General features: G+C 33.0%; 1 protein-coding gene across 1 annotated transcript in view; it reads left to right on the forward strand.

Moving 5' to 3' along the window:
• The first annotated feature begins 10,325 nt into the window (after window positions 1-10,325).
• Window positions 10,326-18,150, forward strand: part of LOC114475992 (calpain-5-like) — an 11,671-nt gene continuing 3,846 nt past the window's right edge. Inside the window, exons 1-6 of the mRNA XM_028467225.1 lie at window positions 10,326-10,525; window positions 13,155-13,391; window positions 13,458-13,589; window positions 15,532-15,740; window positions 16,992-17,184; window positions 18,034-18,149. Coding sequence (XP_028323026.1) covers window positions 13,227-13,391; window positions 13,458-13,589; window positions 15,532-15,740; window positions 16,992-17,184; window positions 18,034-18,149 — 815 coding nt within the window. The 5' untranslated portion in view covers window positions 10,326-10,525; window positions 13,155-13,226. The remainder of the gene's footprint in view (window positions 10,526-13,154; window positions 13,392-13,457; window positions 13,590-15,531; window positions 15,741-16,991; window positions 17,185-18,033; window position 18,150) is intronic.

Below are 18,150 nucleotides of genomic sequence, written 5' to 3' on the forward strand. Positions count from 1 at the left end.
AGCAGTGGAGCGAGTGTGCGTGCGTGCGTGTGTGCGCGTGCAGCAGTGGATGGTGCAGAAGATGCGCGCGCATTCTCTGCTCTGCCTTTGTCTGCCTCCGCCTGCCCGCCTCACGCAGCCCGCAGGGTCCTAGAGAGCACCGCCACGCCCACAGTCCCACACTGCAACTGGGAGCACTGGGGTGTGACGTCACTGAGTGCCACTACATAATCAGAGACACCACGTAGAAGCTGTTATTAAGTCAGTGATTCTCAACATGTGGCTCTTTATGTCTTCATTTTACTTATTAATGCCATTGATAACTTTTTAACCACTTTTTACTTTGTCTCAGTTTTTTTTTTTTTTTTTGCCCCTTTTCAAAAAGTTGTGACACTTTTTTTCAGACAATAGTTTCCTTTTGCCAATAAATATCCCTTTTTTCAATTTCTTGTCCATTTTTGCAAGTTTTTTTTTGACACTTTTTGGCCATTTTACATCCAAACAAGATCACTTTTGAACAATAAATATCACTTGTTTTCTTTTCCCCTACATTTTGCCTCTTTTTGTTCCACGTTTTGCCCTTTTTCACAATAATTTGCCACATTTAGCCCATTTAAGCTCCCCTTTTCCATCACATACCACCTGGTTCCTCTTCATTTGCCCATTTTTTGCCCACTATTGACGGCTTTTGTCCCATTTTAATCATTTTTCATTTTTTTATTGCCACGTTTTTTCCACTTTTGGACCATTTTTGGCCACCTGTTACCATGTTTACCTCCACTCGCTTGTAAATATATATTTATATGTATATGGCAATATATATATCTAATTTTTTTTTATTCAATTAAAGAAAAAAAGTGTTCAAATGCAAAAAAATATTAGAAACCCAAATAATCACATTTGAAATACTGAATAATAAAGACACAAATCTGATTTGATGGTCACATGATCAACATTTATTTTATGTGTTTTTCTTGTCATTAAGTATATTTTTCTGTCATTTTGTGTATTTTTGTCACCATTGTGGGTTTTTTTTAAGTCCCTTTTAATGTGTTTTTGTTCTCATTTTGTATATATATAATATTTATTTTATAATTATCTGTATTTTTGTTGTCATTTTGCTTCTCATTTTTTGTGTGTTTGTTGTCATTTGGTATTTTTTGGAGTCAATCAGTCTGTTTTTTTTGTTTTTTTTGTTATTTTATAAAATGTCACTCTTCTTGAGGCTTGTGCCATTTTTTTTTTCAAATTTTAAAGATTTATTGGACCCCAAAAATTTAAAAATGTCTGAAACTGAGACATGGGCAACTAGCGACACACAATCCAATCATACACACAATGCTGAAACCTCCAAAGTAAACGCACAAAATGACAGAAAAACACACACAAAATGACTCCAAAAAGCTGAAAAACACACAAAACGACAACAAAAATGTACAAAACTGCAAATGTACATAAAAAAATATGATAAACGACAACAAAATTACTTAAAATGACTCAGGAATGAACAGACAAAACTTAAACAATACCTAATAACTCAGAAACACACAAAGCAACAAACACATAAAGAGATGATTGTGTGTCGTCTTCCGTTCACAGAGACCTGCACACTTTGAGCTTCTGTGGTTTTTTCTTTTTCTTTTGTGTTTCTTTGAAAAAAACCACTTTATTGTCAGTGAGAAAGTTCAAACATCAGTTATTATCATCATCTAGTGTTTATGTGTTAGACAAACTGCTAATAAGTTTCCCACAGCGTAACACAAAGGTGACCACCGTCTATTATTTGCTTTATGATGACTTTATTATTTATTATAGGGAGGGATTATGAAACTAGAGCGAGATCTTTCAAAAGATAAAAGAATCTGATCAGTTCAAGGAAAAAAGATGGAATAAAATGATCTGTTAAAGTGATTATTGATCTCATTCAGACTTTAGTTTCAAAAATAAATACTTTAGGAACTGAACCCCCCCAAAATAAATTTTTTTGATTGATTTTTTTTGTTTGTTTGTTATTAGTCATTGTTTTTAATTGGGGTGAATTTACTTTTATTAAAATTTGATTGAAATGATTTTTTGATTGAAAATATTTTTTATTGAAGTTTTTTTGATTGATTTTTTTTTTTTTTGATTGAAATGATTATTTTTTGTAAAATGTGAAACATTTTTTATTTGAAGTGATTTTTAAATATTTGTTTTTATTGAAACATTTTGATTTAAGTGAGTTTTTGACTTAAAATAAACATATTTTATTTTTAATTAAAAATTAAAAAGCACAGTTTCTTGATTGAAGTGATTTTTTTTAACTTGTTTTTTTCTAATTGAACTGATTTTTTTGATTTAAGTACATTTTTTAAATTGAATTTCTTTTTTTTATTTAAGTGATCTTTTACTGAAAATTCATGCATTTTTTTATTGAAAAAATATTTTTATTTGAAGTAATTTTTTATTGAAAATATTTTTGATTGGAGTGATTTTTAAATATTATTTTATTGAAACAGTTTCTTGATTTTAGTGATTTTTTTAATTTAAAGTATACATGTTTTATTTTTTATTGAAAATATTTTTAATTGAAGTGAATTTTTGATTAAAAATATATATAAATATATTTATATATTGTATAATTAAAGCACTAATCTACCTCCATAAGAAACAACTTCTGGGTCACAGTACAGAGGTATCAAGTATCTTAAACCTTTATTGAGTTTAGAGCAAACAGATGATGTCATGTAGGTGTAAATGTTTGTTCATTCTTTATGTTCTCATCAGAAAAACTAAATTCTCCAAACTTTTCCTTCTTTATATCTTTAGTTTCCTCCTTTTTCATCTTCCTGTTTTCAGTGAAATCTATACATTATCCATGTTTGGCCTTTTTTAGGTCAGTCGCACTGCTTTAAAATGAAAAGGCTGATAAATACAGGTGTGGTTTGAAAGCAGCCACAATAGAAGGAAAGTCACTCCTTTCTTTCTTTCTTTCTTTTTCTTTCTTTCTTCTTTCTTTCTTTCTTTCTTTCTTTCTTTCTTTCTTTCTTCTTCTGTGTTCCTTTGGTCGTCTCATTTCATCTCCTCAGGCACTAAAGATTCATGTTGAAAACTCAGCTGTTGCCACATTCTGAAGCCTCTCCTTTCCTTTGCATGTCACACATACTGTAACTGTAATTTAGTGTGATCCCCCCCCCCCCCCACAGTGGTTAGCAGCAGATGGGGACAGGAACACATTGGTTTTTCTGTGTCTCAGCTGGGTGTATATGACATATGTGGACAGATTTTGTCTAAAAATATTCACTAATATATCTATAATTTTCACGTGTTTTAAATATTTTTACGTTTTTTAGTTTTCCACACATTTTTCAAATGTTTCTGTGTTTTTCTTTTAGATTTTCACATGTGTTTTCTGAGAACTTTCATGTGTTTTTAAGATTTTTATGTGAGAATTTTCACGTTTTCAGATTTGTATCTGTTTTTATCAGATTTTCACGTTTTTTTTTTTTACATTTTCACATGTTTTTTTTAGATTTTCATGTGTTTTTCAGATTTTCAAGTGTTTTTAAACTTTCTCATGTTTTGTACATTTTCGTGTGTGTTTTTCATATTTTCACACGTTTTTTTTTTAGATTTTCATGTGTGTTTTTTGAGAATTTTCACGTGTTTTTCAGATTTTTGTTTTTTAAATTTTCTTGTGTTTTTTTAGTTTCATGTGTTTTTCAGATTTTTGTATTTTTAAATTTTCTTGTGTTTTTTTTAGATTTTCACGTTATATACATTTTCATGTGTTTTTCATATTTTTTTTTTTTTTTTTTTTTAATTTTCTTTTAAAATTCAAAACGACTCCAAAATTGGATAAAAATTTACTAAATAGTCACAAAAATGCACAAAATGACTTCAAGAAAAATACACTGTGACTTCAACAACAGACAAAAACAAACAATATGCCTCCAAAAAAACAAATAGGATTAACAAAAAACAAAGATACACAACATGACTTCAAAGACAAATTAAATGACAGAAAAACTCACAAAAGGAAAAACAAATGCATAAAATGACTTTAAAAACAGACAAAAGACAACTGAAAAAAACAAATCGACCACAAAATTAGATAAAAATTACTAAATATTCACAAAAATGCACAAAATGACTCCAAAAACACACTAATTGACAGAAAAAAGACAACAGAATTACAAAAAAGTAAATGAAACAATGCCAAATACACAAAATAATAACAGAATAGTTGTTGTTTTGTGTGTTTTCAAGGTCATTTTTGCCATTTTTGTCATCGTCTTGTGTGTTTTGCAAGTCATTTTAGGCATTTTTGTTGTCATATTGTGGTTTTAGTGTATTTCTGTTTTCCTAATGTGTGTTTTTGTGTAATTTTGTGTGTTATTGCTTTTTTTTTTTTGTGTATTTCTGAATGTTAAAGTGGAGGCTGACTAGTTGTCGTGGTGTCATGGCTGAATGACAGGATGAGCATAAGTGTCTCACAGCTGGTGTCTGCATGGGGGGGGGGGGGGGGGTGGTTTGGGGGGCATCGCAGCCATGGAGACCAAAGGAGGAGGAAGTAAACAGATGTCCTCAGTGGTCGACCACAGAGAGAAACAGGTGGACATGAGGGGATCCACTGCAGAGAGAGGAACAATGGATCATTAATGGACAAACATGTGGCCCTCAGGCTAAAGTAGACCAACACAATGACTCCAAACACAGAAACATATGAAAAGACAACAAAATTACTGTAAAAACCCACAATACGACGAGGAATATACAGAAAAATATACAAAACAACATCAAAAATGCACAAAATGTATCCAAAAACACACAATACGACACAAAAATAGCAGAGAAATACACAAAAAGACAACAAAAATATACAAAAGGATTCCAAACATGCAAAAAACATTAAACAACAATAGAAATACACAAAATCAAACCTTAAAATTTACAAAAATACAGGGAACTATACAAAAGGAGCACTAAAATACAAAAAAATTACTCCAAAAATACACGAAAATGACAAAATGACCCCAAAAACGACTGGACTACGAAAATAACAGAGAAATATACAAAACAAACATCCAAAAATACACTTTACTTACTCCAAAAACACACAATATGACTCGGAATATACACAAAAATAGCAAAAATATACAAAAACGACATCAAAATACACAAAAAGGACGCCAAACACGCACAAAAACCAACACCAATAATACACAAAATGAAACCCTAAAATTCAGAAAATTACAGAAGAATAGACAAAAAGAGCACTGAAATACACAAAATGACTCTAAAAGCACCTACAACTACAGGAATAATAGACAAAAGACAACAAATACAATAAAAACCCACAGTGCGACTAGGAATATACGGAAAAATATACAAAAGGACAACAAAATTACACAGTAACTCCAAAATCACACAAGACAAACTAGGAATATACACACAAATAGCAGATAAATATACAAAACAACATCAAAAATACTGTACGCAAAAGAAACGGTAGAGCAAACTTTAGATGATGAAAGAATAACATTAAAAATAGATTTTCACAAATACATAATTCATCAAAAGATGTGGGACAAAAAGGCATTTACACTTTTTGTTTATTCCCAAATTCATTTTATGTATGTATATATACAGTTATATATATAAAAATAATGCAGTGTACTTTTAATGACAGCAGTCTGTGAAAATGAACATTTTTGTTTGTTTAATTAATACAAACAGACAAAAACTACTCATAAAAGAGTCAGAAAAAACAAAATAACCACACTGACTGTTTATGGATTGATTGACTTTGTCTCTGTTTTTGGTTCAAAAAAGTCTCAGTTTTCACATAAAGGTTTGTTTCTAAATGAGTTCAGGATAGAAGGAGACTCTCTCTCTCTCTCTCCTCCGCTCACTCACTGTTCAACGTGACCTTGATAAAACACTCCAACCTCAGCTGCTCTGAGATGGAAATGACCTGAAGGACACAAACAAATATCTGGTGATAGAACGGAGAGGAAAAAAACCACAAAGGCAGGGACGACAAACTCATGTTAGTTCAGGGGCCGATTCACACATTATTGTGCCATAGTTTACATTTCTATGTATACATGAAATACAAATACTCACTTATTAATGAACAAGTCACGACTTTGTTACTATCGTAGATGTCATGTGTGCAATGCAATAATAAAACAACAAACACATTATCACAGACGAGTTGTGTTTAAGTTTAAGGATAAAAACGTCACGTCAAGATAAAACAAACAAAATGACAGAAAAGCTCACGAAGGAAAAGAGAAAATACACAAAATGAGTGAAAAAACCAACAAAAGAGAACTGAAATACACAAAATGAGATCAAATGTACTAAATATTTACAAAAATGCACAAAATGACTTCAAAAACAAACAGGATGACAGAAAAACTCACAGAAGTAAAGAAAAACACACAAAATGACTGTAAAAAACAAGCAAAGACACACAATACTGCAACAAAAACAAAAAATACACAAAAGGATGACAGAGATACACAAAATGACTGCAAAAGACAAATTAAATGAGAGAAAAACTCACAAAAGGAAATACAAACGCATAAATGTTTACAAAAATTAGATAAAATATGATAAACAACCTCAAAAACACAGGAAAAGAATCACAGGACATTCAGAACCCTTCATTTACCGTAAAAAGATGTATTAACGCTGCTTAAACTTGCCTGAAATTATTCTGGAAAACAAGTAATTTAAACATTATTGTGCCATAGTTTACACTTCAAACATATACATGAAATACAAAATATGTAAGAAACCGACAATATCTAAGCAATAGTGACAGAGATCAGTCCCAACAGGATTTTTTAACTAATTCCTTTTTAATTAGGAGAAATATTGTGTCATAATTTAAGAAAAATTGAAGGACTTCGTAGAATTTTGAGGTTTTTTTTCCAAACTGTTTAACAATAAAAAATGCACTAGATGTTTCGTTTTATTACATAATGATTCATGTTTTCTTCTCTAATTTTTACTTTCTACTATGGGCCGCAATAGAGGCTCCAAAGGGCCGGATTTGGCCCCCGGACCATGAGTTTGACACTTGTGCTCTAAGGGATTAGCTTTGTGTGTTTTTTTTTGTTCCAGTGTTGGATCCTTTAGTTTTTTATAACAAAGTTTGTTGAAGGATACATTAATGATTTCAAAGCAATAAACACTTCTCTCCACTGTTGTCATGGAAACAAGAAGAGTTACTGATTCAACAAATTCTGGATAGCCAAAAAAAATTATTTGAACTACTACAATTTTGAAAGAAGGATTTTTGAATATATAATAAATAAATAAATAAGTCATGGTCAAATTATGAAAAATAAGTTATATTTTTCTCATAGAATTTAGTGGTGATTGTACAATAATATAATAACAATAACGTGAAATATTAAACTTGTGGGGGAATAAGGTCCATAAATAAAACTTACACTTAAAGTGTATAAAATATATACTGTAAATATAATGTACTCAAACCATATACTCAAGCTAGATTTGTTGATTTCATTTTTTAATTTCATTTTTTAATAGATTTTGATCTATTTTAAGTTTTTCAGTGAAATTTGAACAAACTGTTCAATATTTATCTGATTAAAGAAACCTTACTGATTTCGAATTTCAAAATAAACCTTTTTCAGAGCTCTAGTGTTAATTCCATATGTACGTTTTTCCAAAACAATGAACTTTTAAAAGTTGCAGTAAATTCATTATGTATCTGTGGCTCCCTCTGCTGGTGAAAAGACATAATGACACAATTATTTGGTAAATTGTACCGGAACTATTACTATTAGAACCTGTGAATTAACTGTATATAATATTTTACCTTTAGTAGCATATATATGATCAGTCATTTAATAAAAAACAAAAAAACAAATATTAAAGTAAATGCATCAAATCAAACAAACAATTTTCTTTAAATTTAAAAAAAAATCCATTAGTGATCATTTAAAAACTGTAGGAATATTTACTTATTTTTAAATTAAATTAAGTAATAAACAGTAATTATAAAAAAGGTTCAGGATTGATTTGACTTATTTTGGAATATAAAACAGGCTAATATTAAATTATTCAGTCCACATGTGCTTTGTACGTGATTAATGTATTTCTATTCATTAATTTACAATTTGATTTTCCAAATTTAAACTAAAGAAAACTAAACTAATTCATGTACCACACAAAATGTATCCATTTCCTATAGCATTCTCTTTGGAATAAATCAGAAATTAAATTAATCATCACATGATAATAATAATAATAATAATAATAATAATAATAATAATAATAATAATAATAATAATAATAATTATTATTATTATTATTATTATTATTATTATAATTTTAAAAAATTACATGAATGCACAAATTATTAAAAAAAACATACAACAGGATATCAAAAAATACACAAAACACAAAAATACCAATATATATAATAACAAAAACAACCAAAATTATTACAAAAACACAGAAAATGAAACTAAAACACACAAAAGAACCACAAAAATAAACAAAAATAACTGAAAAATATCACAAAATGAGAGAAAAACTCATACAAAACGACTCCAAAAAGACACACAATATACAAAATGATAAAAAAATAAAATAAAAAAATAAAAATGACTCCAAAAACATACACATTTGCAAAGAAATACACAGTGACTCCATAAAGCATACGTCTAAATTCTAGCTTATGTTGTCACATTGGTAGTAGACGTTTCTGCAACATTAAATTGTAGAATTGTAGAATAATTACAGACAAATACACAAAATGACGATAAACGAAAAAAAATATATGCAAAACTATAACAAAAACACAAAATGAGAGAAGAAAATATACAAAAAGGGCTAAAAAAAAATACCAAATTACACAAAATGACTAAAGAACGTATAAAATATTATAGAAAAATACATAAAATGACTACAAAAATAACTGAAAAATAAACAAAACTACAACAAAACACAAAATGAGGAAGGAAAAATATAAAAAACGACTCAAAAGGCACAAAACGACAAAAAATAAAAGAGCAATATACAAAATGAATTAAAAAACATACAAATATCACACAAAGTGGCTTCATAAAGCAAACAATTACAGAAAAATAAACAAAACGACTGTAAAATATACCATAACAGCAACAAAAACACAATATGAGTTAGAAAATATACAAAACGACTCCAAAAACACTAAAAAACAAAATTACAAAGAAATACAGTGAAAACAAAAAGCAGACACAATTACTGAAAAACACACAAAGCTCATCCAAAAACAAAATGTGAGAAGAAAATATACAAAATGATTCCAAAAAGATACACACACACACAAAATAACATAACAATATTAAATATTATAAGAAAAAGGACTCCAAAAACATACAAAATGCACACAGTAACTCTAGGAAGCATAAACAAATTACAGAAACATACATAAAATGACAAAAACACAAATTGAGAGAAGAAAATATACAAAGTAACTCCAAAAACATCCAAAATTGAGGGAGGAAAACACAAAACCACTACAAAAATAACAGAAAAATATGCAAAATGACAACGGAACACCACAGAATCTCTTTTTCTGTGTTCATAATGCTGTGATTGTTTAATATTCTAAATACTGACATGAATGTTGATCACATGGTCCATGCTATAAATAATCTTTCCATGCTCTCCCTAGAGAATTCAAATCTCTTCCTGTGTTTACAGCTGTTCTGGCTCAGTTAGCTTCATTCATTCATTCATTCATTCATTCATTCATTCATTCATTCATTCACAAAATGATGACAAAAAATGACTCCAGAAATACTAAATTACACAAAGTGACTCCAGAAAGCAAAAAAAAAAAAACAAAACATAAAATGACTACAAAAATAAACAAAAATTACTAAAAAAAATACACAAAACTACACTAAAAACACAAAATGGGAAAAAGCATCTAAAAAAACATACAAAATAAGAAATTATAGAAAAATACATAAAACTACTACAAAAATAACTGTAAAATATACCAAATTTGGTTAATATTCTAAACACTGACATGAATCGTTGATCACGTGACCCATCCCTGCTATAATTAATCTTTCTAGAGGATTTCAATCTCTTCCTGTGTTTACAGCTGTTCTGGCTCAGTTACAGCTTCATTCATTCATTCATTCATGTATTCAGTGTTGTGCAGACATAGGAGTATGACAGGGTTTGTAATGTGGAATAAAGAAGGCAGGTTGACACTTGTCTCACCTTGAGTGTGTGTGTGTGTGTGTGTGGTGTTGAGTTTCCTCCTTTCAGCCTGTGGATCCTCCTCCTCCTCCTCCTCCTCCTCCTCCTCCTCCTGCTCCTCCTGCTCCAGAGCTGCTGGTCAGACCAGTTTCAACCTCAGCCTCAGCTTCAGCTTCAGCTTCAACCTGGAGCTCAATGTGTACAAAACAGGATCTGATCCAGATAAAAGAAGTGGCTTCTATGAAGGATCTTTGAGCTGAAAACAAGCCCAACACCTGCATTTACGGACTAGTTTCACCTCTGCAGGTAAACATCTGGACAGGTGAGTTCTTCATATCACTTTCATTTTGGTTGATGATTAATGAGGAATCTTTCACTGGATCTAAAACTGCTTTATAATAAAAAATAGGATCAAACTAAACTCAACTATCGCCTTTAAACACATTAAAGATCATTATTCATGTTGTTTAATGTCAAATATCCTGGATTTAATCAGTCGTAACCTTCACTAAATGAAATAACCAACCAAAAATAACCTGTCGGAGCATATGAACCAGGAACTCCTCAGGAAGATAACACACACACACACACACACACACACACACACACTGAAGTCTCAGTTGTAAAGGTGTAGTAGCCTAGTGTCGTTAGCCAGTGAGCTAATAAATAACATGCTAAAGTCAGGGCGTGGCTGTCAACAGTGAACATGCCTGTGATGACGAAACCAGGTGAGAGAGAGAGAGAGGAAGTCATGTGACCGGAGACGTCCTGATTGCAGGAAGGAGAGAGTGTATAGAACACATGTGTCAAACTCAAGGGCCCGGGGGCCAAATCTGGCCCTTTAGAGCATCAAATCCGGCTCGCTTTAGAAATGAAAAACAATAGAAAGAAACATCTTGTTAGTTACCAAATAAATCTTACACACATTCAATTAAAATCTACAATATTTGCCAAAGCAAAGATTTCTTTCTATCACATGACTGTAGTCTTATTTATTTATTTCCCTCCCTTATTTATTTTATTGCCCTCACTAAGGAAGGGGAAGAAACACTTTATTATAGGGAGAATATAAAAAGAGAGGGCAGTGTTACACCTGGGTGAGGGGGAAGGGAACAGGGAAGAGGGAGTTAGGGTAGGACAATGGAAAGGACGAGGAAGAGTTGATTATTTTAAAGTGAGAGTGAGATGTGATGTTATAGTTGTGTATATTGTGCTTTTTGTGTTGTGTGAACCAGTCTGGTGATAAGTGTGGTGCTTAGGTATAATGGTGGTGGCTGTGGACAGAGGGAAGGAGTGATATTTAGGATCAACGTGTCTAAAGTTAAGCCCAGTATGAGTTTTATCCCATAGAACAAGGCCAGTGCATCGTAGACCAGTGTATGTGCAAGAACCACTTCTGTAAACCCAAGCACCGCTCCGGACCCTAAGGTGCAGCCAGGCCAGCAAGAAAGAGCGGGGTCCAAGGAGCCCCAGGCCACCCCCCCACATTCAAGCAGCCCCCCAGACGCCCCCAAGATCCCAAGCCAAGAGGCAGTCACCGCCCCCCACACACACCCGAGAAAGCCCCAAGGAGCTGAAGACCCAGCGCACCCTGGGGCACCAAGGGGACGCTGCAAGACCACCACACCGGCATGCGGCAAGCACAGCCCCGAGACGGCAGAGTCACAGACCCTAGCCTCGCAGGGGACCGCCCCAAGCAGGGGCCACCCCGCGCTGCACCCGCAGGCACGCAAGGGCGTGGCCCGTGCCGCCCGCCCTGGAGGACCACCGCCAGGGCTGGCCCAGCAGGCCAAGCCTACCAACCCCAAGAACATCCCCCCGGCACAGGGAACCCCCCACAAACTGGACACAGTCCAGCAGGACCGCACAGCCCCAGACTGCGCAAGGACAGCGGCCCAGGCCCCGCCGCCCACCGGACAATGCAAGTCACGGGGCAACGCCCCCCACCGGCACACAGGCGACCGACGGCTGACACCGCGGGAAGTAGGCACACCAATGGCACACATCAGGTGCGGCACAGCAGCCCCCAGCCAAGGGTGCCCTGGACCCACCCACCGGCCCACAAACAGCAGGACAGACCCACTAGCCACCCCCCAGCAATTAGCATCATCAAACACTAAAAGTGTGTATATTTGTATATTTAAAACAAAAACACATAAAATAAGAGTAAAATACACAAACCGACAATAAAAATACACAACAAAAACACATAAACGACAACAAAAATTTACAAAATGACCCCAAAAATACACAAAACAAAAAATTACTCAAAACGACAAAAAAAAAAAAAAAATACAGAAAGCATAAACAAAAATACACAAAAAGACAACAAAAATACTCCAAAATATACAAGAGGATGACAAATATGCACAAAAATACCAGAAAAATATATAAAACCACAACAAAAACATATAGAATGGGAATAAAATACAGAAAACAATGATAAAAATACAGAAAATGACTTCAAACACAAACCAACAATAAAAATACACAACAAAGACACAGAAAACAAAAACAAAAATTAACAAAAGTACTCCAAAATACACAAGATGATGACAAATATGCACAAAAATAGTAGAAAAATATATAAACCCACAACAAAAATACATAAAATTTGAGTAAATTACACAAACCAACAACAAAGATATACACAATGAAACCAAAACACACAAAGCTTTGGTTGTTTCCTGTGTTAATGCTCATTATTCTAATGCTGACATGAATGTTAATCATGTGACCCTTAGATAACATGAGATGAAATCATCATTTTGTGTCTCTGCTGTGATTAATGTTGCCTCCATGTGTTCCAGATATGATTAAAACAAACAGTATGATGATGAAAACTCATGTATTCTGTGGGGACGTTTAGTAAGTCAGAGTTTGGCTCACGCTGCATCCTTCCATGATGAAGCCGAGGTTTATTATTACGCTGCTGCTTCACTTTTCCACAGTGGAAATAAAAACCCAGACGAATAAAAGCATCTGGAACGACTGGAGCTGTGAGGGTTCTCTCCGTTTGGACCATGTTCTCCTCAGCCGTGCCGTACAGGAACCAGCACTACTCTGAGCTCAGGAAGGACTGTGTGAACAGTAAGAGTCTGTTTGAAGATGCAGAGTTCCCTGCAAACGACTCCTCGCTGTACTTCAGGAGATCCCCGTATGGTCGAGTGGAGTGGAAACGACCAGGGGTAACATTACGTTCATCTCTACAGATGTGCAGACCACAGGTTCTCATCATCACCTCTGTTTTGTAGGAAATAACCCAAGAACCTCATCTGTTTGTGGAAGGCATCAGTGCCCACGACCTGAACCAGGGGGAGGTAGGAAACTGCTGGTTCGTGGCTGCCTGCTCAAGTTTGGCCCTGAAACCAAACCTGTGGAAAAGGGTGAGATACAACTCATCTGTGATCATTTATTCATCATTGATTCACAGTTTATTACCTAAATACTGTCATTTATATCCATTTTTGCTCTTGTTTTGTGTCTTTTTTAGAGTGATTTAGTGCGTTTTTTTTTCCTGTCAATTTGTTATTTTTGTTGTTTCTGTCATTTTTGTGTTTTTTTTGGAGTCATTTTGTGTATTTATGCATCTTTTTGTCATTTTGTGTGTTTTAGAGTAATTTTTTGTATTTCTGTTGTCATGTATATTTCTGTCGTTTGGGGTTTTTATGTTGATGTCTCATGTTTTTCTCTCTCATTAAAGCTGCAGTATGTAGAATCTTCTCTCCGCTCCGGTTTGAAGTCCTCCCTTACCGGTATATTTTCTGAATGCTTTTAGCGACTTGTTTCTCAATAGAGACGTTGTGACAAATGTAGGGACGGTATCTTGTGTTAGTGGAGAAATTTTCTGGTGTTTTAGAGACTCTGACATGAATAAACATATTACTCTGTAGTTACTGTCCCGAACAGCCGCTCTGAGCGTCAGCCGCATCCAGACTGTCAAATGAATTCACCTTGAATAAGCTTCTCTTAAGTTTACACACGATTTATCCCGTCTGTTCTCACTGTCCCTCTGACACCAGTGTGTGCGGCGGACCCTCTGCAGTCACGGAGGTTCGCGAGGACGCAAAGCAAAAGCGATCAGTTCCTCCTCAGTGGTTGCGACTTTATTCTGTTGCTTCTCAACCTCGGTCTGCCTTTTCCCGCTTGATTTGCCGTGTAACTGTTGTTCCTAACGCTGTTCTGGAGACTTCTGCTGCTGGAACGCAAATGCACTTTTACTACCGATCGTACGTGAACGTGCTAGACTTCAGTCGAGCAGCCAATAGAAACGCCCAAAAGAGCTCATGAAGCACACGTGTTTGTAGAAAGATCTCTGATTGGCTGACAACCAGCGTAACGCACCTGGATTTCTAAACTTCATTTACAGCCAGAAGCAGAAGAAGAGATTCACTGTCCACTCAACACTTTGGATTACAATATTTTTGACCAAATGAGGCCAGAAAAAAACTTACAAACTGCAGCTTTAAGTGTGTTTTTGGAGTCATTTTGTGTATTTCTGTTGTCATATTTAATATTTTTCTGTCATGTTGTGTGTTTTGGAGTCATTTTGTGTATTGTTGCTTTCCTTTTGTGTATGTTTCTGTGATTTTGTCTATTTCTGTTGTCATTAAGAATATTTTTCTTTGATTTAGTGTGTTTTTGGAGTCATTTAATGTGTATATTTCTATCATTTTGTGTGTTTTGAAGACATCTTGTGTATTTCAGTTGTCATTTTCTATCTCTTTATGTCATTTAGTGTGTATTTAAAGTTATTTTGTGTATTTTATTTGTCCTTTTGTGTTATTTCTGTCATTTTTGTAAAGGTTTTTGGTGTTAGTTTGTGTAATTTTCTCTCATTTAGTGTGTTATTGTCATTTTGTGTATTTTTGTTGTTGTCTTGTATAATTGGTGTGTTTTTGGAGTTAATTTTTGTTGTCATTTTGTGTGTTTTTGGACAAATTACATGTATTTTTGTTGGCATAGTGTGTTTATGGAGTTGTTTTGTGTGTTTGTGGAGTCGTTTTGTGTGTTTTTGACTTTTTGGAGTCATCACACACAAAACAACAGCAAAGACAGACAAAATATTGTAAAAACAGAGAAGACGACTACAAACATCCGTAGAATATTTTGTTTTGCTAGTGTTTTAATGAACAACTAAAACAGAATTCTTCTCTCACACTGAGCTGCTTTTAAAGTTAATGTTTAGTTGTTGCATATTTGATTTCTCTGATAAGAGCGTTACACAAAGGAACAGAAGAAAAGCTCATTTCTCTGGCTCACATTCCATCACAAACTAAACTACCCGCCATAGAAATGTCACTTTGTCTTCCTGTTGTGTGTCCGTAGGTCATTCCTGACTGGAAGGATCAGGAATGGGATCACACACACCCAGAGAAGTACGCTGGGATCTTCCACTTCCAGTTCTGGATCTTTGGGCAGTGGGTGGACGTGGTGGTGGACGACCGTCTGCCGACCATCAACGGAGAACTCATCTACTGTCACTCCAAGACGAAAGACGAGTTCTGGAGTGCCCTGTTGGAAAAGGCCTACGCCAAGTCAGTCACACTCATTTATTGACATATTGTTCAAAAAAACACATGTAAAAATCTTTAAAAAACACGTGAAAATAAAAAAAAAAATGTAAAAATCTAAAAAACACACGAAAATCTTAAAAAACACATGTGAAAATAAAAAAAAACATAAAAATAAAAAAGTGAAAATAAAAAAAACACATGAAAATAAAAAAAAAGTAAAAATTTAAAAAAATATAAAAAACATGCAAAAACTGAAAAAACACATGAAAATAAAAATAAAAAACATGAAAATCCCGTGAAAAATAAAAACACATAATAGTGGAAATAATGTGAATACATTTGAGATAAATCTTTTATTTTATTTTATCTTTTTGTCATCTTAATTTTATATTTATTTATCTTTCTATTTATTTAATTACATATTTAATTCATTAATTATTATTATTATTATTATTTTTAATATAATCTATTTTTGTCCTTCTTCATTTTGTATTTATGTATCTATTTATTTCTCTTTAATTTTATTTATATATCTTCTAGTTTTAGTAAATGTAAACTTTTGTTCATTCATTTATTTTTAGCATCTGAGAGTGAAAAGGATTTTCTTTAGAATTAATTTACCGCTAAGATGCATGAGGCCACAATAGTAAATGAATTACAGAAAAATACATAAAAAGACAACAAAAATACACAAAATGACTCTAAAAACACACAAGATGACAAATATGCACAAAAATAACAGAAAAAAATATACAAAACAACAAAAATAAACACATGAATGAATAACAAAAGCACACAAAATGACAGTAAAATGCACAAAATGACTCAAAACACACACAGAACGACAATGAAATTACACAACATGACAAAAAATGATCTTAATGACTTTAAAAAAAAACACAAAACCATAAAAAAAACCCAGAAGGAACAAAAAAAAAAAGAAGAAAATAGACAAAACAACAAATATTGGAAAAACAATAACAGAAAAACACACAAAAAGATGACAGAAATACACAAAATGACTACCAAAATAAAACAAAATGAACTGAAAAATATACCTAATGACAACAAAAACACACAAAATGAGAGAAAACTATACTAAATCATACCAAAGAACACAAAAACAACTAGAAAATCACACAAAAACATAGAAAAATTATGAAGAAAAACAACAGAAATACACACTAGGCCTTTGTTCTTTCCCTGTTCTAATGCTCAGATTAGTCATTAATCTACACATGAATATGAATAATATAATATCTTTGTTTCCAGGCTCTCTGGCTGTTATGAATCATTGGAAGGAGGAAATACGGGCGACGCTGTGGTGGATTTCAGCGGTGCAGTGGCTGAAGCTCTGAAACTGGAAGAAGAAGCTTATTATAAAGACGAGGCCAAACAGGAGCTTCTGTTTGAAAACCTGCTGAAGGTTCATGATCGAGGTGGAATCATCAGCTGCTCCATCAGGGTCAGTTCTCTGTCTTCCTCTGCTCATGTCTGCGGTAGTAACTGAATGATTTCACCTTCTCTGCTGTGGAGTAAGAGATTTGTCTCAAGTATATTCACAATTTTCACAGGTATTTTTCAGATTTGTGTGTCGATGACGTTAATGAAAAACATGTGAAAATCTACAAAAACACAAGTGAAAAAATGAAAGATACATCGAAAAATCTAAAAAACACGTGAAAATCAAAAAAACACGTGAAAAAACTAAAAAAACACTTAAAAATCTAAAAAAAAATGTTGGAATCTAAAACAACAAGTAAAAATCTAACAAACACATGAAAAACAAAAAAACACGTAAAAATCTAAAATAAATACGTAAAAATCTAAAGAAAATGGGAAAAATCCAAAAAAACCTTGTAAAAATCTAAAAAAAAAACACCTGAAAATCTAAAAAAGAAAGTGAAAATCGAAAAAAACAAGTGAAAATCGAAAAAATGTGAAATTCTAAAAAATGTGGAAATCCAAAACAAGTAAAAAAAAAAAAAAAAACACAAAACGTGAAAATCCAAAAAAACACGTAAAAATCTAAAAAAAAACACATGGAAATGAAAAAAAAAAAAACTGTGAAAATCTAAAAAAAACGTGAAAAAAAAAAAAATCTAAATCAAAAAAACAAGCGAAAAAAAAATTGGAAAATTTTTAAAACACATGTAGAAACTTAAAAAACACGTGGAAAATCTAAAAAACACACGGAAAAAAAACAAACACAAGTGAAAATCTAAGAAAAAAAAGTGAAAAACCGATAACCACATGTGAAAATTGTAGATCTATTTGTGAATATATTTGAGATGAATCTCTCCGTACCCTGCAGGCTCTGCCTCATGAGATTGAGAACAGAATGGCCAATGGCCTGGTGAAAGGCCACGCCTACTCAGTGACCGCGGTGAAGAAAGTACGTGTGGGTCACGGCCTGATTGCGTACTTCAAA

Source organism: Gouania willdenowi, chromosome 14 (assembly GCF_900634775.1).
Source record: "Gouania willdenowi chromosome 14, fGouWil2.1, whole genome shotgun sequence".
Classification (NCBI taxonomy): domain Eukaryota; kingdom Metazoa; phylum Chordata; class Actinopteri; order Blenniiformes; family Gobiesocidae; genus Gouania; species Gouania willdenowi.